The sequence below is a fragment of the Fundulus heteroclitus genome, unplaced genomic scaffold (assembly GCF_011125445.2).
Source record: "Fundulus heteroclitus isolate FHET01 unplaced genomic scaffold, MU-UCD_Fhet_4.1 scaffold_112, whole genome shotgun sequence".
Classification (NCBI taxonomy): Eukaryota; Metazoa; Chordata; class Actinopteri; order Cyprinodontiformes; family Fundulidae; genus Fundulus; species Fundulus heteroclitus.
In genome coordinates, this window is record NW_023396525.1 from 421,380 (window position 1) to 447,044 (window position 25,665).

The 25,665-nt window shown below is 37.9% G+C and overlaps 1 protein-coding gene across 1 annotated transcript in view; it reads right to left on the reverse strand.

The window, feature by feature from the left end:
• Positions 1 to 4,215, reverse strand: part of loxl1 (lysyl oxidase-like 1) — a 31,254-nt gene extending 27,039 nt beyond the window's left edge. Inside the window, exon 1 of the mRNA XM_012850899.3 lies at positions 2,694 to 4,215. Within this exon, the coding sequence (XP_012706353.2) occupies positions 2,694 to 3,753 (1,060 nt within the window). The 5' untranslated portion in view covers positions 3,754 to 4,215. The remainder of the gene's footprint in view (positions 1 to 2,693) is intronic.
• Positions 4,216 to 25,665: the final 21,450 nt, after the last annotated feature.

Genomic DNA, 25,665 nt, shown 5'->3' on the forward strand with positions numbered 1-25,665 from the left:
CCCCACCCTTTTCCTTTGACAGATGAGGTAACATCTTTTCTGCTTTGGCCAAGCAGATCACAACGACCGCTACCACAACTGCTTATCCTCTCAGACCAGGTGAGCCAACGCACCTCTAACCTGCTGCTGAACCCGGCGAGAAGTTGCAAGGAGCCGCTGGCCTCTTTTGCCAGCCGCATTACTGAGTGGACTAATCTCCCACCGGGAAGCACCAGAAAGAAAGAAATCCTTTCATTTATTTTCTAGATCTGGATACTCGATACTGAGCCTGGGCAGGGGTGTTATTTAGAAGTAGGTTTGATGTAGATGTTTTACACCAGAAGACGTTATTTGAACTGTCTGTTGAATGCCTTTACATTGTGATATTTGAAGCTCATTCATTGTCTTAGTGTCACAATTTGAGCCCGCCTGGGCTAATCATTGTAAGCTGTAGCTCATTGTCTGAACTCCGCCATCTTGGACTAATCTTGCCTGCAAGATGAATTCTCGTAGTATTTGTGCATTCACAAACACACGAGAATCCATCTTGTTCTGCTCTGGCTTCAACCATTTGTTTCTGAACCAAGAATGGTTCGGGACAATTTGACTAGCTTACCCTAGAGTTGAAGGGCCATCACATTACTCTATTAAGCATTTGCCAAAACCATTGCATTGCTATTTGCGTTACATGTGCTGCAGTTTAATGTTTATTATTCAATGTTTAATTAAGTAAGGCTTAATTACCTAAAAACTGCTACCTCCAAGTTTCATCACGGCTGTTTGTTTATTTTTGCTTTCTTCTTTTATGTTATGCATTGTTTGATTTCTGTAGTATGTTCAAGTAGTGTTACTATTAAACAGAATAATTACTGTAACAGGGAATTTTTGGTTTAATACATTTTATCTAGTTTAAAGGAAGTCATCTGTTGTTCTTACATATATCAGTGATCGAATTGCCTCTAACAGTTACCGAATCATCCCTTTTCAGATAAAAACACAATATACATAGAGACATTTTTCCTTTGCTTGTGGTTAATGATTAGTGATTCCAATTGCAATTATATATTAAGGTTATTAACATTTACTGGTGACTAACCTAACTTAGTTCCACGACTGCTTTAAGCACCCATCTTTTATCGTACATAAGGCTAATACTTGTTAATTGATAAGCACACTTGCTAATTATAATCATTCAAGGCTGGTAGCCATTTGGAAACATTTTTTGTTGCTACTTACCTTTGACTAGAATAATATATTATTAAACATAATATCTAATTATAATTATAATATTCATAATCAAATAGGTAAAATTGCACAACACTAATAAACCCTTGTAAATCAAGTTTTTCTCTGTGTAATTTCTAAATAAAACGGTACAATTCTAGATTGCAATAGGTATAACATGACTGTAAAACATGTGATGCCTTGCTGTGAACCAGCGCAATAAAGATGTCTGTTTTTCAACAGCTCTTAACGGCAGAATCTATATTGCAGTGATTACTGAAAGCACTAAGGCATTTATGCACATGATGGCTTTTTGTGCTGTATGCTAGAAATGGCTCACAGCTCTAAAGTGTCTAATGAACCATGGTTGGAAAGCACACAGCACACCAGAGAGGCTGCTGTGCAGGAAAACAGATTGCAGTGAGAAACAAAAATTATAAACCAGCATTGAAGAGTTTGTGAATCTCATTGGAGGTCACAATCTCCTTCCTACTCAGTGTGCACGTAGCCCCCGGCACTCAGAGCTCAAACACCCATGTTGTTGTTTTTTTCTAATCTCAAATCTATCTTTATTTATTAATCTCTACCAATCTCAAGAGAAAATTCTTCATTCCATTAATTGAGAAGAATCTGATTGCAAGCTTAAAGATTTGCAGAAGCTGACTGCTTTGTCAAAAAAACATAGATTTTAGGAGAGCATACTACATGCTTTCATACTCCTCATTTTTCTCCTCCAAGTACCCTGACTAAATATTTATTTGATTTCCTGTTCTGAAGAAATGGACCCCATGTGTTACAGGGACTTTCCACTCTCCCTCCTTTCAGGGTTTCAAGCAGAACTGTTTCTCCCTCTCTTGTCCCTCTCACTCATGCCCAAGACTTAGCCACCAACACCCCTTGACACACGGCCCTTAAATGAGGTCACCACAACCATTACCAAAATTGAAATGCCTCATGAACCAGTCAACCTGCTTGCAACTTTAAACTCCCCCTCCAAAAACAGAGCGGTTTTTGTGTCTGCTTGCTGCATGTTCACAGGCTTCGTGCAACACCTGGTTTCAATAACATCATTGGCAGGAGAAGATGAACTTCGTATCCGCTATGTGTTCTTCGCAGTTGCAAAAAAAGTATTTACCTTGAACTAGCCGTTTAATTTTTATTACATCAGGTTTAAAAAAGTATGTAAGAAAAACATGACTGTGTGCTGACAGGGGTAGAGGTGCAGATTCTGGATAATCATATTATTATGCACAGCAACGACTGACATCACATGTTGAGTGTTTCATCTTTTTTTTCCTTTGACACAGAAATACTTTCAGCACATCTGTACAAGACAGCTTCAACCCTGTTTCTTTTAACAACATAACAATGTTTCAGGATTTAATCAAAAAATAATCTAAATGAATGTAAATTAGTGTCTATACTTGCCCAATGTGCTTACAAAATCACTTCATGAATTAAATAATTAACTAAATGAAACTATACCATACCTCTTTGGGATCCTCGATACACATTGCCAACATTGGTACCAGGGTTCTCCGGGGCAGAGTTTGGAGAGGTCCTGCCTTGAGGAAAGGGCTGCAAGAAGGGAGGCCGGGGTCTTCCAAAAGGAGGAAACTGTTCATATTGTGGACTTCTGACCGCTGGTTGCCCAGCAGTTCCTGTTCTACCCATCACAACTGGAAGGGCTTGGTTGGCATCAGGGACAGGGTTGACAGGGGCAGATTCTTCGTTAAAGAGGCTATGGGTATATCTGTGATCTAGACCGTCCGCAAATGGTTGTTGGGCAGCACCTGCAGGTACCACTGGATTGGGCCCATAGCCATATGACTGGTAATAATAGTAACCGTTCTCGGGAAGTTCAGATGGAGAACCTGGGAACACTGGGCCCAGACCTCCTCCATATCCACCTGCAGTATACCCTTGTCCAGTTCCATATGTTCCTCCACCGTATCCGGGACCTGGGGCAGGCTGAAAAGGTGGCTCGTAGTTTCTGACTGGACCATCTGGAAAACTCCCATCAAAAGGCTGGAAGGGGGGCTGTTGGGGAAGTGGATATTGTGGGTAGGATGGTATATTATATGAAGATGAAGAAAAGGATGAAGATGATTGACGGCGATGACTGCTTGAGGAACCATGGAACTGGCTACTTCCTGTGCTGCCTGTGGTTTGTCTCCAGTTATCGGGCACTTGTCCAAAGCCAAAAGGATGCCTGGCCTGCCCACGGACAGTTTCGGATGATCCCCTTGGTGGAGCCTGTCTACGGAGATTGCCTCCTTGACGTCTGCGAGAAGGACGGGGATCTGACAAAATTACCCTGGGAGCTCTTTCTTGGTCTCCAGCCCCAGCAGGGACATATTCAGCCTCACTGTTCAGCAGGCTAAACACCTGTCCATTGTTTTCCCACTGTATTACCTGTCTCCAAGGGGTAGCAGAACTGTCCTGCTCTTGACCCTGACTCTGGCTTTGCCCCTGAGTTTGTGAAGCAACCTGAGCCTCCCCTGAGCCCACTAGAAAAAACATCACACATACCACAGCAACAGACATCATACTTGCTCAAGAAATTCAGGGGTTTACCCAAAAGAAAAAAAGCATGGAAAATGGAATGATAGAAAATCTTGTCAGTCACCAGCTCAAACTCAAACCACTTGTTCTTCTGTCAATAAAGCATGTGTATCCTCCTCCCGTAGGCACTGCTTTGGCGTGCGTGTTGAGATAAACGCAGGGTTGGGAAGTAAGCCTGTGGTCGAGTGCATCTGTTGCTTCTTGTTTGCCAGCAATAAAGGAGCTTGAATTTGCATTCAGAAGCAATCACACCCAGACGAGTAGAAGTTCACTTTAAAAGATCCGCTGTTGGTGTAACCATCCGCTGGTGCAATGAGAATATGTCCTGACTTCTTGCCGGTCTGCTAGCTCTTCTGTCAGTAGAGTAAGCATTGCTCTCCTCCTTCTTGAAAGAAGTGCCTGTTCACTGCACAACAGCAAGCTTCTATTTGCCTGATTGCTTACAATGGGCTGTGAAAAAAACGCTAACTTTTTTCCTTTTAAAGGAGAGGTCCCACATGGCCCTAGTGCTAGCGATGTTTCCTGGCCTGCAGGAGCAAAACTTCCATGAGGTTTCCAAAGTAAACATTACCAGCTGCAAAAGCATTCAAGCAAAAAAAAAAAGTGACTTTCAGTGACTTTTTACTGGTTATGAGCAAAGTGATCTTAATTTTTCAAAAGGTGTTTTAAACATTTTAATTTCTTCACTATATCTTTAAGACAATTGGAAAGATAACCTACATTCATCTGTCTAATTTGACCCAGGAATGTCTTGTCAGAACAAACCTTCACGGTATGTTTAAAACTTCCCCTATATATTGTATAAAAGTCTTTACTCAGGTTGTAAAGTTGTATAAAAAAGTATAAAAAAACACAAATACTCAAATACAATTCATGTAAGAAATGTATTGTAAATGTGATTTGGATGCTCCACCCAAAGAAGTATCAAACCAAGGTCAATTAACAAAGCTCACAAAATGTTCTTTTCACCAAACACTAACCCTAACACACATGTACAGGCACATTTGCCCTGTGCGACCCCACCAATCCGCCTGCACACACATACACATACTTTCTGTTCCCCTAACTCCTAGATTACATATGGTTAATAGGTATGTTTTAATCTGTGCACACTACCAAAACATTTACACCTGTGTAATTGCTAATGCTAGATAGAGTCAGAATTCCTTTTGTAATGAAAGTCAACAGAGAGGTAATTGTGCTTTGCTTGGCATGGCTTGTGTGCCACAGAGCAAGGAAAAAGCAACATTCTTTCGGAGCTGCAGCAGGGAACAAGCATGTACTTGTATGAGAGTAAATGAGCATTTTGTCTCAGAGGAACAGGTTCTAATAGAAAGTGTACTCATTTCAACTTCTTACAAGAAACTAGTTTACAAAAGAGAAACGTTATCATAAAAATGCCTGTATGCAAAATAATTAACATGTCCAGGTATTAGCAAGGGAATGGCTGGAACTTCAGTGCCCCTAGTGGTAAATCACTAGGGGCACTTAACACAATGTTAAAAAACAACAGAATTTTCAAAAGCAGATATGTTACTCAAAAATGTCAGATCCAGTACCATTAAAGTTGTGGGGATAAAATAACAAGTAATTGTGGTGGATAAGAGTTACAGAACTTTCATCATTACTACTACTAGTAAATTGGTAGCAATTTGTCTCAAAATGGTGTAAAGCTAGCCCCCTAAGTTCAATTCAATTTTGTTTTATTTATATAGCACCAGTTCACAACACATGTCATCTCAAGGCACTTTACAAAGTCAATTCAGTCAAATCTTACAGATAGATTGGTCAAAAAGTTTTCAATCTAAAGGAACCCAGCTAATAGCATCAAGTCATTAACTAGCAGCATTCACTCCTGGAAGAATGTGTAGCAACAGTTAGGGCAATGGGAAGAGCTTATCTCAATAGCTCACTGTTGCTCAAATTTTAAACTGATGACACCTGAACTCCACACTGTTCAGGAGTGGTCATTGAACAAAATGATGGCGCTCAAATTACACTTTCTTTGTACAGACTGGGACTTTTTTATTAAAACATATTGAGATTAATGGCCATAGAATCAATTAGCCTACTGCTTCTGCTTCTTTCTGTTTAGAGTTAGTCACGACTAAGAAAACTGTTGTTAAGAAGTCCCTGAAATACCAAGCCCTATCTCACAGGGGTAATAAAATATATTATTAACAGGAAAATAAACAGCTTTGAAATCTGGAGACACTGCTGGAGTCAGAGCAGCATAACAAGAAGCATCTCAGTTGATGAGAGCAGCCCAATTACAATAAAACTGTCTAGAATCAACATAAAGAGATTATGGGCTTCAATATGTGGCCTTCTTTTTAAAAACTTTTTAGAGGAACCCACTCCAGCATGGCATCAGGTTTTTAAGCCTTATACTGACACACATTCAGTGCCAGAAAAAATTCATAATGGTTCCAATTTCCAAAAATCACATGCCCCCAAGAGAACAATGAATATCGGCCTGTGGCATTGACCTCCAACGTCATGAAAACTTTGGAGGAACTGTTAATACAGGTACTATGTTCAGAGGTTGAACCATCCCTCAATCAATATCAATTTGCCTATACAAGGAGATGCAGTACGAAAGATGTCATTTTAACAATAATGCATTTGGTTCTCAAACACCTTGAAAGCCCTTTTGAAAATGCCAGACTCCTTTTTATTGATTGTAGTTTATTCTTTAATACGATTCAGATATTAATTAGTCTGAAAAAAAAAACAACTGGTCCATTTGAACATGAATCTCACTTTGATTAAATAGTACAATACATTCCTTTCAAATAGGCCAAAACAGGTGAAATTTAACCCTTCTCTTTCAGACAGTTGTCAGTAACACCTGGGCACCTCAGGGATGCGTTAGTTCTCCATTTTTGTTTGCATTATGCACCAATGAATTTGTTAAGTTCTGAGTCAGGCCAATGTGGTTGCATTTCAGATGACTTAGTAGTTTTCAGCTTAAGAACTGTCTCTCTTTCAGGGAGCCACACAGCTGCAGTGGGAAGATTTGTGGTCAGATATTACGATCGTCAGCTGCAAATTAAGGAGAAGGTACTGGACCCTAGGTCAGTTGGTGACCGGACCTCTGTGGTCATTCATGATAAAAACATTAAGCAAGTTGATTCAGGCAAATATCTATGTATTCATATAGTAACTTCAATTGGAAACAACATACTGCAAAACTTTGTGCGACTTTAGTTGAGTAGGAGACTCCAGCTGTCTGGTGTCATGTTCTTTCACAAAGCAAATTTGTAAAAGAACAAATTTTAATAAGAATGGTTATGATTTAGTAGAATGTTTGTGAAGATGGTTGGATGTTGATTTTGTGACGAGTAAACGTGAACTTGTTTGTTTCTTTTTTTTCCTATTCTATTTAATTGACATTTTAAAGTTTGATGTTGTGGACTGTTTGTTGTGATAGCAGCTCCGAAGAGGCAGACAAAAGAAATCTTGAATTATGGTGGGGTATAATCCGACAAACAGAGGAGCCATGGCTCCAGCAGAGATGGGAATTTCCTTTGGAAGACCTTAGAAAGACTGCACCAGAGAGCGACCTCTGTTTCCTGGGATTATTAGTCTGCAGTGAGATGACAGGTGTTCTTCGCAGGTTGGCAGGTGTGTCCGACAGGAATGGCGGAAGGTTTGAGGCTTTATGATCTAATTTACACTTCAAAACAGACTTATGATAATGTTCAACATGTAGAAGAGCTTGGTGATTATATACCAATGTAACAGAGACATCATACTAGCATATTAAACATTTTAAAAAAAGGTAAAGAAGAGCAGGCTGACAGACGACGATGTGCCTACGCTGACACCACCTTAACAAGATACTTATGTAGTTGTTTTTGTTGTTCATTTAAAAAATATATATATTTTGTGTTAGATCAAATGGCTTTTGAATCCAATATTTCATTAATTGTCTGACCTTGTTTAAAAATATTTTGCCAATTCTCAATTCTCTTTTTCTTTCTTTTTGGTAAGAATTTTAAGTCATAGATCCTAGTCCGTTCTACCGCCCGTTTATCTGCAACGTCTCTGTAAATGTCAATGTGCAGCCCATTTGTTTGTATCCATCATATCATAACAGTCCCTGTTGGCACTCCTAGCCACAGGGTGGCACTAAGTGCCCAGCAAGTAAAGAATACAATGGGTCAGACCATCAGCAGCAGAATAAAAGCAACAATGAAGCTTGTTTTAAAGAAATATATCTGGTATAAACAGAAGCATGTGCTTGTCCAACAAGTTCAATTGGCTCTTATACGGGCGTATCCAACCCGGTTATTGACAGTACCGGGACTCTTGTTATTGATCCATAGTCTGCATTTAACATCCATTATACAAAACATTACTTTTACAATAGGACATATTGTAAATTGCCTGGATTCACCAGATGAAAAGCTTGTGCTGAAATACAAAGATTGCACAACTAATTTATGTGCAGGCCCCTTTTATCATGGAACCGACGGCATAATATGATTAGAGTCAGACACACATTCAATTTTAAGTTAGCCTTAAAACTTTCCTTTTTTAAAAGCTGATGAGTAAAGTTGCCCTGAGTTATCTTGAGGCTGTTTTTACAGCGACATTAAATAATTTAAATTCTAACTATAAATCACAGTATATATTTAATATCTCTCACTTTTGTTTTTAGTTCTGTCTTCTGGTTTTAAAACATGGGTGTTGGATTTGAGTTATTTTAATATTTATCTTTAAAATTATTTGTAATGTTTTATTTGTTATCCTTTTTCTTTTATATGTAATGCATTTTCAAGTAACTTTGTGAATATAATGCATGCCATAGTATTTTGTTGCTAAATTTTGGCTGCGCAATGCACTTTAATCAACGGTACATTCATGAATAGGGGCTATATCAGTAAAGATTGATTGGTTAAAGAACAATTTTATTTTGCCTTAAAACATCTATCACACTGCAAAATAGAAATAAATAAAAAATTTGGAAACTTTCGAGAAATACACACTCCCAAAAAATGTTTTATTGAGAAATACAACACACTAACTCATTTTCTTGTATCTCATTAGAGTTTGCATTGATCTTTTTACTGTCATACAAAAAAGCTGGTTTCTTTCAACTTTATGTTCTTTCTCCAGAAAACAATTGCCTGAAAATCAGCTGTCCTACTTACGTGTGTCTCTAGGGTGTGTATGCATAATTACAGGTGGATCCCAAGGGATATTCTGGGGAACCAAAAGCACTAGTTTAGGGAAGCAAGCCACAAGTGTATAAGTATATATATATATATATATATATATATATATATATATATATATATATATATATATATATATATATATATATATATATATATACACTCAGTGGTTTCTTAATTTATTTAGATTTTGGCAGCTACATTACATTTTCTGTCAAAAGAATTGTCTATTCTCCAAGGAGACTTTTTTTTTTTTTTGCCCAGGGTTGATTAAATGTTGATTCTGACAGCTGGACACAGAAGTTGAAATAAGAAGATTTCATAATTATGCAGAAACAAGTAATTTTTATAGAAAACAAGTTTAAATTTGCAGCTGTCAGATGTTGCAATACTTAGACTTGCATCATCCTTATCTCATACTCCCTCTTTTCAAAACAAAACTGTCTACTGATGTACAAAAAAAAGTGGGCAAGTAAAAGAAATAGTAGAAGTTATACTTATCTGTATTGTTGGTATGAGGTAAGACTTTTGAGATGCTGAAATGATGCTTTTAACACTAGTTATGATAATAAACCACTTCCTGACTTTGCCTGAGAATCTGACACGTTCAGCATTTTGTTGTCCTGCAGCTTTCCTTCCCATCTCTAATCTGCTTTAGAAACATAAAAGATTGCTGGGGATGCATTTTTCATGGAACATTTCCAGCTATTTTGCAAATGATTTTTTTTGGGTCATGCTGGGGATTTTTATTATCCAATCCAAACATTAAAGACGACTGTGGCTTGTGTTGTTTGGGAGCATTGATTTGATCTGTAACGTAGGTGTTAAAATAGGTCAGTGAAATTGTTTAAACAGTGCTGCAATAAAAAGGGGTTTTATTAGGACACTGAAAGCAGGTCCACAGCGGAACAATACGGCACACATCCTGTGCACACTCCTCAGTGATTTACAGCCCAATAGCTTTGAAATAAAAAGCTCATAACGATATGGCAACAATACTCAACCACACACTGTATCTGTAGTTTGACCCTGTAATAACTGTTGACTCTCAAGGAGTACATCAGATCCTTTTTCTTTCATCTTCTCTCACAGCGTTTCAAACATTAGGTAATTATTTCCATTCACAAGCCCAACTACTTCTTCACTGTGACAGAGACCCAGCAGCTGAGCTCAGCGATTGCAAACACATCCGGTAATGCTGCTCGAGCAGCCAGCCTTTGAAGTACCCACCTGCTTTCCATTAATTTCATTTTCATTCTAGGAGAGTCATCAGGTACCTGCACTCTCCGCTTGGCTCGCCATCAGATACATGGGGGCACAAAATGCTAAATTGATTTTGATCATGGGATTACTGGAATTTGTTACATTTTCTTCATATGCCCTTCTAGAAAGATAAAGATTTTACACTCAGTTTTACTCTGTAGTGTACTTCACAAATAGCTTAGTTTTTTTCAAAATATTCAATGTTAATGTTGCCACTGCAGCTGTTGAGATTGTTTAATGTCTTGAAATGAGTCCAACAGAAGTCCTACCTCCAGCATAAGCAGATAAAGTAGATCAAAAACATGTACAAATAAAATGTCAGGTCCAGTTCTGGACCCTGGAACTATCAACTATAGAGTGTATTAAACTATCAAGGTTGGAAACAAACTCTGGTCCGTTTAAAGCTGACCAAATATGACTGGTGTTAATACACCCTAAGTGTGCAAGAAAACTAAACAGCACCCTGAAAACACCAACCCCATAGTAACAGAACATCGTGCATTGGGCTGGTTTTTAGTCGGCTGGCACAGAAAGGCTGATCAGAGTTGATGGGACGACTAATGGAGCTAAAAGCTGAGAAGTCCGGCAAGAAAACCTATTGGAGGTTGCATAAGACTCACGACTGGAGTTTACCTTCCGGTACAATGACGACCTTAAGCATACAACCAGAGCTGCAATGAAATGGCTTAGATAAACAAAAAAATAATAATAGGTGTTACGATGGCCTAGTCAAAGTCCCATCCAAAATCTAATCGACATTCTGTGACCAAGCCTTCACAGATGCCCTCCATTCAATCTGACATATTGATCAAAGAAGAGAACATGCCATCTTTTAAGCAAGGACATGTTCCATTTCAAAGTTGTGTATTTATTTTGTGGTTGTCTACCACATAACATACCTTTAAGATAAACTGAAGTGTGCTTCTGTAATATGAGAACCTTTGAAAGGTTAAGGAGGTAGGAATACTTTTGAATAGCGGCTTGCAACAAACTCTCTACTTTGACATTGACTCCACACATCAGCATAGTATAAATCCATTGGTCAAACACATCCATGAACTTTGGAGCTACAGACTGACACCCTCAATCAATAGCAGTATGGGACTGGGATTGGACTGGACAGTGTGTGAAGGTATACTGCAGGTGGCTCTAAAGTGGGAAATCATCACAAAAGAGCTCTGCTGTAGATACTGACTTCTACTGTACCTGGCAGCAATACTGATGCTACTCTTCCGGGATTATTTTACATAAATGTGAAAGTTGTTATACATTTCTAGAAATTTTTCCTGCTCACACCGGGTCGGCTTTTTGCAACTTTGAGTGAGTTAGCCCTATGAATACTAAAACATGAAACGTATTCAGTTCGCAAAAGGTGAGAGCTGTGAGGCAGCTTCAGTCCCACAGCCACTATCCTAACCCGTGACTTTAAGCAATAGTAGCTTTTAAAGAAGGAATTTCAGTAAGACGCTCCACATTCAACACCTACCGGAAATGATTAGAATACTTCACATTTTTTGGCTCAACCGTGCAAACCCAATCCATGCTTTGAATCTCAAACACGGAGCAACAGCCGTAGAGCTGAATGCTGTTGTGAAATTTAGGAGCCTATAAAATGTAATCAGTGTGCTGAAGGCCCCAGATCAAAATGAATAATGATATCTGGCCATGGAGGCTAGTTCTTCTTTTAGAAACACAGTCTCTTGGAGGAGATAAGGGGAAAGAAAATAGTTGTTTCGCTATTCCCTTATCAGTGAGAACTGCATAATGTAATCTGACTCAATGGCGTATCAGATCAATCACTCAGAGAGAGAGAGAGAGAGAGAGAGAGAGAGAGGAGAGAGAGGCAGGAGGGGGAGAGAGATGGGGCGAAGGAAGAAGGCGGTGGAGACGTGATACTGATTAAAAATAAAACTTTTTTTTTCTGAAAAATGAACTTCAGCAAAGAGAAAGTAGGATTTTCACTTGGATGTTCATCACTATTGTTTTGTTTGACACACCACAAGGCTGTTTAACGCATTGCAAAGTGACAACATTCAAAGTTCACATTTTACACAGGCCAGAGTTTAGTGTATTGTTTAAGAAACAAGAAATTAGAGAGGTTTACTGATAGAGAGGTTTTTTACGGAGTTCACATGAAACAAAAAGGAACCTTGTCAGAAGAAGACAATTTTTCTAAAGTCTTCCAACAGTACATCAAGGTAAAGCAAGGCAAGTTTATCTATATATATTTTTTTATTCATGTTTTTATTCACGTAACAAGGTCAAGTACAAACAGTGAAAAGTAAGGATTTTGGCAAGTTTATCTATATAGCACTTTGCAGTAACAAGACCATTCAAGACAATAAAGGACTCATCCAGTCAGTAAGAACAGATCCCGCAAAAATATCAAAATCACGACTGGCCTTCCTTCATCGTAGTGACAGTTAAAGTCCTTGGCTCTGCAGTCAGAGACTCTGGTATGGGGTTGTATCAATTTAATTACAAGGAGTACCCAAAATGAATGTCAAGCCTCAACACAGATATAACCTTTTAGCAGGAATGAATCTGAGCCGTCTGAATAAGGATCTGGAAACATCTGTGTTAAATCATACTCAGAATTTCTCAAAACAGGAAAGAAAAATCACTCGAGCATGAAAGCAATCATGTAATGTTGCGTACTCTATTCAACTCTGCAAATCTCAGAGGATAACATGAGGTCATCCCTTTGTGAGAGAAGCTGCAGAATAAGACAGCAGTCCCATATGTAAGACTACAGTCACCTTACATAAGTTCAAAGTTCCACAAGTATGCATTGGTTTGTCTTGGTCTCTCAAAGTAAAAACCCAATAAGTTATGCTGATGTCTCTGCTTGTAACGCAACAAAAAAAAAGAAAAGAAAAAAAAGGAAGAGATTCAAGGAGCACTTTTTTTTCCAATGCGCTATGGGTGCGGTTGGTCACGTTATTTTAATTGTTGAGGCACATTTTTACTTGTTCATTTGTTAAACCGTTGATCTGCTTAATTTAGTTACCTTAATTAATTAATTTCAGTCAAACTAAAAGGCTGCGAGGCAGTGAGTTTGTGATTTCTCTCACAGACAGAGCTATTCTGTAACTACTGTCTGTAACTACGCATGCCATTCTGCCAAAACCCTTTCATGGACTCTCTGAAAGCTAGCATTTTTTTTTTAACATTATCCCTCATTGTTCTGATTGCGACTAAGTTTTCCCGGCCTTTTTGCCTGTGCAGAGGAGGGTCGTGGGTGACTCCTTTTTTTCCCCTCATTGTACAATATCAAGTGGGGGTGTGAAATTGTTTCATATTCAGCCTGTTGTTTGTTTCAGTGCTCTGTATATCAGCTCAGCCAGGATTTGATCATCAGGACCCTGTTATGTTGTTCAGAGGATGCAGCAAAAAGGGAGGAGAGCAGTGAGAGACAAAGGCTTGTTCTCTGGACTGCAAAGACAACAACACGCAGCACATCTGTGGAGATAATTCCCTGGTGACCAGCTGTGGATATTTGGAGCTAATTGAAAAGGCTGTTCCAGCAAATGTACAGGCTCCTCTAGCTATGGGAAACACAAGACAATGGAATCCTCAATCTTGCATCACTTGCACCACACCCACATTTCTTTCATTTCTCCACTTGGTTTTCAGTCTCTTTTCCCTTAGACTTGATTTTGCCTTGCAGTTGTGGTTGCAGATGTGCTAGAGAAGCAACAGAAAAGCACAGGGCTCTTACTATGCCAGTCACTTCTTTCCATCTTCACATTCCTGAGAGACCTAATTGATATTCCAAAGCGGAGCTGAAGCCGCATCTCAGGCTCACCTTAGTCATTAGTGAGCCCCACAGGGATGTTTGCATTATAATCTCTGATTTAGATTGTGTATTGCCTCTGCGTCCTTCCCCCGAGGTTGAACCATGTGTGCAAAAGGCTGTTGGGCATTCAAGCTCAAATTAGACGGTGCGTCTAAAACGAGGGTTACAGGTCGTAGGCTCACACCTAAAAACATACAAATCGGCTGAGCAGATTTAACACCCCCCCTGAGTTCTGTCACAATGTGCGAAGAGTAAAAAGCACCATCTAAAGGTCCATCTGGACATTTGTACGATAACGAGGGAAGTGAAAGTGCTCATAACTCATCAGATCAGGCTTATTTATGGCGGGAGCGTGAGAAGAATACTAAATCTTTCCAATTCTCAGATGTTTTTGTTCTTTGTGTTATATCTGTAGGGCTACACAACGTAGCTATATCATAACAAAAGACAATTATTATTTTCCTTATGCTGTTTTCTACCTGCCTCTACTTTTGTCAATAACATTGAACATGCATATCCTTAACTGCCTAATCACAGGGTCTAAACTGAGCCCCAGTTTTACATCAGTCAAGTATCAGCCTCCAAAATGTTGGGATCCAGATTTTGTCAGAGCAGTGTGTCTGTAGTGTCCCTTCCCTGTCCTTAACCTCTGATAACCCCTTTAAGTCACGTGAGAAATGTTAGTCTTTTCATTGGATACAGGTAAGCCCAAGATTATTTAAACCCCTGACTCATGTAAGGGGTGAAAGTGGAACAGGTGCTAGGAATTTGTCCTGCGACCAGTGGGTTGCAGGTTCAAACCTCCACTCTTTCCGTCTCAGCCCACTTTGCCTGCTGCCGGTGGTCAGAGGGCCCTGTGTGAAAACAAAATTTCGTTCTGTATGCACTCTGTGTATACAAAATGACAATAAAGAAAGTCTAAGTCTAAGTCAGTGGTGCCAATTGTATGGTAGCTCCACTTCTGTCGGTCTGCCCCAGGGCAGCTGTGGCTACAATGTAGCTCACCACCATCAGTGAGTGAGTGACTGATTGTAGTGTAAAGCACTTTGGAGTTCTCAGGACTAGATAAAGTGCTATATAGGTGCAGGACATTTACCATTTAAAGTAATCCTTTAGACTTGGAGCCCATCACCAAAGATCACCAATCACATCAGCTAAATCTTGAAAAAATACCAGCGGAAGTATACAGCATGCCAGCCAGCGATTACAAGGAGAGTTATATTTCTGTAAACCAGCAAAGATTTTTCTATAAATTATTTAGAATGGTATAAACTATCTTTTAAACACAATTTATTTATTTTTTTCAATATTGATGAGCCTTTTACATTTACAAATTACTTTTTGAGAGATGGTCCTCTTATTTCCTATCGGAGTCACACTTCTTGGAACGCTGTGGTGGCACAAGGGTGGCCTCCAGCCGGCTTGACACTAACTATGTCCCTTGTGTGCTCCATCCGTTCACTGCAAAATGTGCCGCATAGCAATCCAAACTGGATCCGTTCAAGCAGTCTATAGAGTCCCACCACCTCCCACCTTTATTTTGAAATATTACCGGATCCAGACTTTTTGGTTGATTGAAAGTAATTTTAAATCTAAATATACCAGAAGTATATCTTGTGTTGGGCTTCATTGTGGATACAAATTTTATGTGTAAAATTGGTCACTAAAGGTTTATTTTTTACGTATACACAAGGGTATTGAGTATAAATAACTTGAAACGAGGTAATTCTTTTGTTTTTCCCAAATTGCAATGTACAAACGTATGTATGGTGCATGCCTTGTCAAAAACTTTAATCTTTTTACCAGTGTGCTCATCAACCTATCCACAGTGGAGCTCACGTTGCCCTGATAATAGGAAAACCTTCGTTATTTAAAAAAAAAAATACATAATGTTATGTATAAGAGTTTAACTGAAAAACAAGTTTATTAGGTATTTAAAAAAAATTTCAAGTTGAAATTTTGCTGAATACAGTATTTTTTTGGTTTTACTTCTTTTGTCATACGGTTAGGAGATGGTGGACTGTTCTACCTGTCTAGTACCATCATTGTAGCTCTCCTGCTTTCACAGTATTAAAATGGCTGAAAGTCTCAAGAAGCAAACTATCTTACAAGTTTATGAGGGGAAGAGTAAGACCTCAGAAGAAAAGAATAAGACCAGATTGTATTTGGGAGTTTTTTTCATGCAATCCCGCTGAGGAGCGGAAGAGCACGTAAGATGGTCTTGCAGATGGTCTTCCCTATTTAAAAAGGGACTAGGGCATATCTTACCAAGATGTGTTGGTAAGAAATGTAACAATGTAAGCAAGTCCCTTTTTGAATAACTGCACATGCGCAAGACCGTCTTAACCTGCTCTTCTGCTCCTCAGGGGGTCCCGCGCAAAAATCTCCTAAATCTCCTCTGGCCTTATTTCTTTCTACTAAGGCCTTTTTGTTCTTCTCATAAACTTGTACACGGTTTTCTTCTTGTGACTCTCAGCCATTTTCCTAAGTATATGGTGAGAGCAGCGGAGCTACAATAAACACCAAAGCTAACCGCTAAACTAACCAGATAACCGGATATTGTTGTTACGTGAGCGTGTCAGAATTATTGGTATATATATATATATATATATATATATATATATATATATATATATATATATATATATATATATATATATATATAAACACAGTAAACGGGCTTGCAACATGATCAAATTAAAGAAAACATAGTTTAGATACCTTAGAAACGTACTGTATAAAGCAAAGTTTGAGATTTAAATGGACCTGTTAAAACCTTTCATAATCCTTTGTTAGAGATTACAATACATACCACACATACCACACAGGCTTAATAAAATGGGATGATAGAAATGGAGTTATAAGGACATACTCTCCTTTCCTCTCTTTCCTTGTGTTTTACAGATCTCTAAGGAAGACACACATGCTCATTTTCTCTTACCAAAGTGTGCTGTGGCCGCTTTAAATGGTAACTGAGCTCATGAAACAGTGTACTTGTAGTGGTCTAATACACCTTTCTTCAGCTCCATCAAAAACTATCAGGGACCTCAACAAACTGCCGCCCCCTTGTGGGATGTTAGTGGGCTAATTTCTTCTGAGACATAAACATTTTCACATTTTATTTCAAAAACGGTGCAATAACTGCAGATGATTGCTTCACAATTACACATTCAAAACCCTTTCTTTACATATGTATTTATCTTATTTAGTTTCCATTGGAGTAAAATAATAGACTCCTATTGCAGAAGTAAGTGTCAAGTAAGTGAAACTGTATTTTTCACACTTTGAAACCCTAATTTAGAGTTCCCATCGATTGCTAGATAGGCCATTATAAACTGCACACAGTGTTTATGGACAATGAGCTCAGGCTTTGCTTTTGTTGGTGAAAGATAAACCTGATTGGGCTGATAGCATGCTGCCTTATTGAGGCCCCTTTAGAAAAGAGGCTGACAGTACAGCCCAGCTTTTTAGTTTCATTGAACCCCCTCTGCATTTTATGTCCTAGATACTATATAAACTGCAGTTTGCAGATTTCTACCATGCACAAACATCTCACAATGGAGATGATGTACTTTGTTAGTCCATCTCAAAGCCTTTATCTTTAAACTTTTATAGAGTATGAGCTTCCCTTGGCAGGCATAATCATCCTGGAATGCTGACTTGAGTTGTGCTTTGCCAGAGCCTTTCAGCTCTTGTTAACTACTTTGAGGTCTCAATCTCAAGACCTTTCCTTTCTATCCTTACAGTGATTCATGCCAAAATAACAAAGATGTCTTTTGGGGGTAATACAGCTGGAACATTTTGAAACATGCATTTTATTAAGTAGGAAATTGTCATGAAACATTCAAAGCCCCATTGGATTAATTTTGAAAGATTCTTGCAAAATATGGACACAAAAAGGTCCTAAAGAGGACCAAAAGCAACAAAAGGAGACAAAATGATTATTCATCTGTATCTATGGTAACTGAAAAGCTTTAATGTTAATAAAAACAATATACCTCTTACATTTGAAATAACAGAGTTTTTTTGCCCCAGCATTTTTATATTTTAGATATTTAAGTTGAAAATCCCAGAAATTGTGAAAGGAGAGATGTTGGCGTTTGGCATGTGTTAAGTAGTGTGTTGCTCTAAAATTATACTTTAAAAGAAAAAATTATAATTATTGCCCCAACATTTTCTAAATCTAGCTCACATATTTATTTAATTCATTTAAGCAAATTATTTCAACATTTGCTTTGAAATGTTACATTTACATTTTAGGAAACTATTATGGGAAGCAAGTGAAGGTATGTACAAAATGTTTAACCCAAGCCACACAATTTAAAAGGCAGTTCTTCCAAACACCAAGGAAAGGTTTGAATTTCTTATTATTCTGGGATTAAGCACTAGACATTTTATTGGCAATCTTAACCTAAAACAAAAATTCTTGACCTATAACATGAAAGGTTTATTTTGATTTTATTTAAAACAGTAAGAAAGAAGGATATTTGTACATAGCATACTTACACTTTACACTGTATTTGTCTTAGTGGACATACTGGATATGTTCTTTGTGCTGAGCAATTTGAAAGATTTCAGAATACTTAACCAAATATACACAGCATTTTATGGCGCAAATGGCTCATTATTCTTGTTATAGTGTCCCTCTTGAGTCTTTATCAGGATTCCACCTCCCACCCTTATTTTCTAATATGGTGCTGTGCCTCTTGTGTCTTTCAGGCTTTAACAGCTAGATTCTGCCTTTCTCATGAGATAAACACACTTCTCTACTTACTGGGTGAATGTGAGATGAAAATTGCAAGAGCTCCCTTCTGAGTAAATAAAATACATAAAAAAAAAAGAAAGACGGACAGCGTTTTACTTGTTGTCCTGCAATGAAAAATGTAATCTTGACCCTGCAATAAATCACTTGGGGTTTTGACGGGTTTGCATAATGCAGTGTGGAGCATCACAGTCATATATGCTATTTTATACTCTCTTGGCCGTTTGCTTGTTTCCAAATGCACTCGAACTCCTAACATATATGTTTTATGCTGTTTTAAGACATCCTTCCAATTTACTGTATATCTGACAGTGCATACTATATATATATATATATATATATATATATATATATATATATATATATATATATATTTATTATGTTGGAAAAAACGGGATCGAAACACTGTAAATGGATGTTTTTTTTTATTTTTTACAAAAGCTAGCTGACCAAAAAATGGGAATTCTTTACTTGCTTGCTCAGATAGTCACACCATTAAAAATTGTGCAGTCTCTGTTTAAGTATCTTAACAAACTGGCTCAGGCCCCAAATCTAATTTGTTTGAAGACCACGAGCAAAATGCAAATTCCCCACATGTACAGATAGAAAGAAATCTGGTGCTAACATGTAAAAAAAAAATCTAATTTCTAAAATATTTTGATTCTTAAAACAAGCTTTCTTAAATTTACAGATAAGTCAAAGGTAGCAAAATGAATATCAGTGACCTACAAAACCCATCAAAGGCAAACACAGCCTTCAGCTTTTCAGCAGTCTAATCGTACTGGTTATCTTGCAACTTATCATGCAGAATGATGGCTAAAGGTCTCCCCTGCTGAACTGTCATTAAGCAAAGTGCCTGACCTCCATTTTGTCTCATTACTGATGCTCGCTGATAGAAGAAAGAACATTAAGAAAAAAGAATGGGAAGGAAACTTTCTGTAAGGTTGACAGTTTTTTATTCCTCTATGTATTTATTTTGCAGCTTTTTATCATGTAAGGACACAGATGTGATGGCATCTATGGTAAAGATGTGTAAAAAGCCAGAGCCGGTGTTCTGTCGGTGTGGCATACCTCACATAATAGCAAATCCGGCAGTACATTTTTATAAGATAAGATAAGATAAGATAGTCTTTATTGATCTCACAATGGAGAAATTCACTCGTCACATCGGCTCATACAAGAAGGTGCAGAGTAGGGAAGGTGCATTCAGTTATATACAGTGAATCTTCATATATACAATGGATCAGAAAGAATACCAAAAAATACAAAAAAGGAAATAGGAATGGGCATATGATGTCTCATTTACATTCTTAGTGGTCTATATATATATATATATATATATATATATATATATATATATATATATATATATATATATATATATATATATATATATATATAAACATATCTATATACTTAAATATATACATATATCTATGCGCCTACTTACATACGCACCTACGCGTATGTATGTGCATATACATTGTATACATTTGTACATACATACATACATACATACATGTGGGCTGGGCTTATATCTCAGTGTAGACTATTTTATCAAATCAGCATGTGTCTATTCAGCATCTGATGGTGCTCATTTGAAAATACAATTTATGAAGAGGAATGCTGTTTTGACAGATTTTGACAAACATCAGTTTGGAGGAAGCTGCTAAACACTAATATCTATCTATCTAATACCAGAGTGAATGATTTAACAGGAGGCCACACGATTTTGTGGCTACACTTGCTAAAAGAATTATACAAAACGTCTGTGTATATCTTTGCAAGGCCTGGAATTAATTGATACATAATTAATATGTAATATAATACACCTAAACCACTCAATGTCAGAGGTATGCTGAAAGGATGAATGGAATTTAACGCATGTGCAACCATTAAGGTTTCAATGCAGCGCATGCCCAATAATCAAGGTATGCTGTTCTGATGGATATGGTGAACCGTCACAACACCAGACCTGACTATAGGCAGTATGGGCCAATGCTAAGGGTGCCATGGATTCGTAGGGGCGCACTGAGGGAGAAGTAATTATTAATTTTTTTTCACAATAGCAGCCGACGACTAATAATACTTTATTATTCTGTGAAGTTGCCAAAACCTGACTCATATAAAGCATATTAGTCCCACTCTTCTGCTGGCCAGACAGCGCAAAAAGAGCGCAGCTCGGTATAACGTGCGTCCAGCAGACCAGACAGGGACGGCACTGACGCTACGCACACACCAACCGGCTGGCCACAGTCATCACTCCACAGTCAGTTTACAGGGAAGAAGTAAAGCTGGAATCATGTCAAAAAGGCTTTTACTTTAGTGGATAACAGCGTAAGCATAGCTAATTAAATAACAGCAGCAAGACTTGCCATCAGTGACTTCCACCTTAGGGAAAGTTAGAAAGTATTCAGGTGTAGAAATAGCCTTAACTTTATGTCCTTCTGCAGAGAACACTATCCACTGTCTGCCTAAGAAGCCAGGTGTAATGCTAAATTTTATTGACAAGTTGATAACCATCATTAGTGAGATGAAGATGTTTTACTGGGTGATATGATTGAAAATTATTTCATCTGAGACTGAATGGCGGTATCAGTAAAACATCTTCATCTCACAAGGACTTCTATTGAAACAAGAACAGGATCAAAATAATAAACGACCATAAAGTCAAGGTTTCCTTCACAGGCGATTGGTGATTTTGTAACATGTTTACATGATGAAATGCTTGATAAATATTCAGCAGTAATGTGGACAACACAGTGAATAAGGCAAATATTAATAATAATCAAACTGCAAGAACAGTCTTTCAACTTCACAAAATGGCATCACTTCACTGTAGTCTAATGTCGCCTTTAAAATCAGGAAAAGATGTGGTCATAGTATTCAACTAAGAATACAACTAGTCTTAAATCACAATATTAATACAATATAGCCAAGATCTACCTGTAAAAGTCAATGGAAATGCAAACATTTGGAAAAAGCCCCTTAATAGATGCAGACTTTTCTGTAATAGTTTAAACTTACAGTGGAAATGTAGAAAAATCAAACCTTTCATACACCAATGTATTTGTGAAAAATCAAAATACTTCTATAGGTACCTCCACAGTTATTTTAAACAAAATGTAACTGAATCACTTTTTTGCTCATAATTAGCTTTTTTCAAACTTACCTTTATGTGAACTTCTAATAAGTAATCAATGACATGACAAAGAGAAACATATCTATGATCTACAAACATTAATGAGAATGAGGATCTGCATTTATCTTCTTTTTCAGATGACTGCAGCAAAGAGTAACATCTTAGGGTCAAAAAGTCTCCATGACAACCATCAGAAACCATCTACATGCTAATTGGTTATTTGGTAGTGAAGCCAGGAAAACCCTTTTCTGTCCACATCACAAACTTAAAAGCAGAGTTAGCTAAACTCAGCTGAGACTTTCACTTGCACCACTTGCTTTAGTCACATGAGATTAAGCTCAAGCTTTTCTGTAACACACACTCCAAGAGGGTCTGGCAAGAAAAGAAAAAAAATCTGCTGAGAAGCAACTCACCCCTACAGATGTCTGCAATGGAGGATCAGTGATGTTGTGGGCCTGTTTTCTGTGGGCCTGTTTTCCTTCCACTGGTCAATGGGAACATTGTTAGAGTGACAACATCAAATCGTTGACAAACCAGGAAGTAAAAAAAAAAAAAAGAAATTTAGTTAACCTGACCAGTGAACTAAAAGGGGCTTGTCATTGGGTTCTTCAGCAGAGCAATGATGCAATGCGTATGGCCTTATAAACTCAATCTTAAACCTTGTTCTGTGGCTATTTCAGTCCAGAGACCTAAATCCTGTAGAAAACATGTGGAGGGAGCTGAGGAGATGAGTGCAAAAAAGTCACCCCAAGACTCAGGACAGTCAACTGACATTGTGTAAAAATGAATGGTTATAAATCCCTCCATCTGTACGCTCCTGAGTTGTGAAAGGTTATAGAGGAAAACTAAAGCTGCTGTTTTCTAGGCAGACATGATTCTTTACCAGTGGCACACATCTGCGGTGTACATGTTGTGTCAGAGCTGTAGTGCTCCTGTGGTGTAACTTCTTGACATGTCCAAAACACCTGTGACAAGGTTATATAGTGATAAAACCGTTTATGCTAAAGAGTAAACTTTGTATTATTTCCCATAGAGTCATGTTTTCCTACCCCATCAAAATAGAAGACAGTTGGCGGAGTAAAGGCTGTTCTACTGGAAAAGGGTTGATATGCAAAGTCTTAACAGCAAGTAATTATGTCATTAATGATAATTAAACTAATAATAGTAGGCTATGCATGTATTTTAATAATAATAAAACTAATAATAGTACTCATGTATTTTAATGATAGTAAAACTAATAATAGTACTCATGTATTTTAAGATGTTTTATGTACTTTGTACTTGTATTACAAACATACAAGTACAAAGCTAACACACCTGTCTGTGTCTGTATTTTCTTTTTTATGGGATAACAAAGGATAAACAAAGGAAAAGATGAAAAAAAGCTTGTTTATCAAATTTCTGTTCAATAAGGATGTCCCCATGGGCCAGAGATGGACAACAAAAGGAGGGCCAACTTCAAAGTGGCAGGAGTTTGATAAGAGCAACAGCAGGCAATTACAGCTCAACAGCTAACCTGAGAGTTGGAGTTTAAACCTGCTGGTGGGACCTGAGCCGGCAATGAATCCCTGGCCACAGTCAGTTCTGCTCCATCTGTGAGCCACCATTCTTTCTTTTAAACTGTTACTTCAGTATTCCCCACTTTGTACTTTACAGTGTCAGCTAATTCAGTCAATTATTTAATCAGAAATATTCATATAGCTGACTAAAGGTGTAATCAGCTCACATTCTATTGAAAAAGCAGTGATTTAATGGGATTTAATCTTCTGCACTTTGAGTCTCATGAAAGAATTTCTGCGGAACCATGAGTGGATATTTTTGTGCACCAGTGTGTATGAACGGCATCATCCCTCTCCCTTTTTAAGTTTCTGAGGCCTCGCACACGCTTTCCAGCTCATTTCATCTTGGATTAGTCATGGCTGCTCTTACTGAAAAAGCTGCAGTGTAGAGTGAATGTGAGATATTTTGACAGTATATTTTATAAACAGTTTAAGGTTTTTTTATGTTGTTAACAAAGAGGGCAGTTCCTTTACATCTTGCATCCAAAACTTGCATCCATGGCAGTTTGACATGTGAATTATAAATCCCTCCTTTGTATGTTACAGAGGAATATATGAACCGGAATGGGGGATGTTCTAAAAACAAGCCTCTTTTTTAGATATCTAACATTTTTCATGGAGATAGTCTATATGGTGAAGAGTTATTTTGATCTCCTGTTACTGACAGACTTGAGGGGAAACAGTAACGGGCATCTTTGTGTGACATTTGATTGGGAGGCTGAGGTGAATAAAGAGGCTTTGTCCTATCAGAAATATTCTACCTTGATTTTTCTTCAAAGCAGAGGAAATCTTCCACCCCGAGGTTGGTTAAACATATGATTACTGATAATTTTACCTTTTTATAAGATAAGCTATTAAAAAGCTTAATATATGTTCAGTTAAATTTAACTTGGGGATATTTTTTTTCTTTTTGTTTTGGAGAGGGGGAGGGGTCACAGGAACAGTTTATGTCTGTGTGAGTACACTGACTTCCAAAAATATGTATGCCCCTTAAACTTTGTGTGTGAAAGAGCAATACACAGTGACACATACTTTTGGGTTGAAGGACATTGATAAATTGCTTTTACATTTGTTTAGGAAAAAAATATAAAAGCAGGGAGGGGGGGTTGTGTTCCTCCCCATTCAATTTGATTCCCCAAAATACAATCCAATGCAATGAATTAAGGAATCACCTGAATAGTCAGTGGGGTCCATCTGTGCATACCTTAAAATGTCTTTGAAGGCCTCAGAGATCTGTCAGAGAATGTTAGTGAAAAAATAGGCATTATGACGTCCAATAAGCCCGCAATTTAGAATTTCATAGCAGGGTTAGGTTATAAAACCATATCCCATGCTTTGGACCTCTCAGAGAGAACTGTTCAACCAGTCATGGGAAAATGGAAAGTACATAGAATGAATGCAAAACAACCAAGATATTAGTCTGCCTAACACATCAGGCCAAGAGTCACATGGTATCTCAGGAGGGGCTGCAGATATCCGAAGCTTAGAGGGAAGAATCTGTTGACGGAACAACCAGCGGCAAAAAAGGAAGCCATTGTTTAAAAAAAGCTGGTAGAAGTCATGTAGGCCAAAAGACATGTAAGAGAGACATTGTAAACATAGGGACGATGATCTGGTCAGATGCAAAACGAGATGTGTAGCAAGAAACTAACACTGCACATCACCTTGTAAACACAATCCCTACTATGAAACAGCATCATGCTGTTTGGATGCTTTTCCCCAGCATGCAGAATGAAGCTGATCAGAGTTGATGGAAGATGGATGGAGCTGAATGCAGGACAATCTTGAACAAAAACGTGTTGGAGGCTGTGAAAAGCCTTCAAGAAGGTTGACACCAAGCATACAGCCAGAACTACCAGATTTAGATCAAGTCATATTCCTGCATGAAATAGTTCTATTAAACTCCAGATCTAAATGTGATGGAGAATCGGTGACAATACTAGAGAATTACTATTTCCAGACCCTCTCCATCCACTCTGACTGAGCTTGGGATATTTCCAAAATGGAATGGGCAAAAATGTCAGACTTTAGAGCCCTGAAGCCTTGCAGCTATAATTGCAGCAAAATATGGTTCAGTAAAGCTTTTACTCCAGAAGGTTGCATGCAACTTTACAAACTTTACAGATATTTGAATGTAAAAAAAAATGGAAAAACATAAATCCTTTTCCTTCTACTTCACAATAATACAC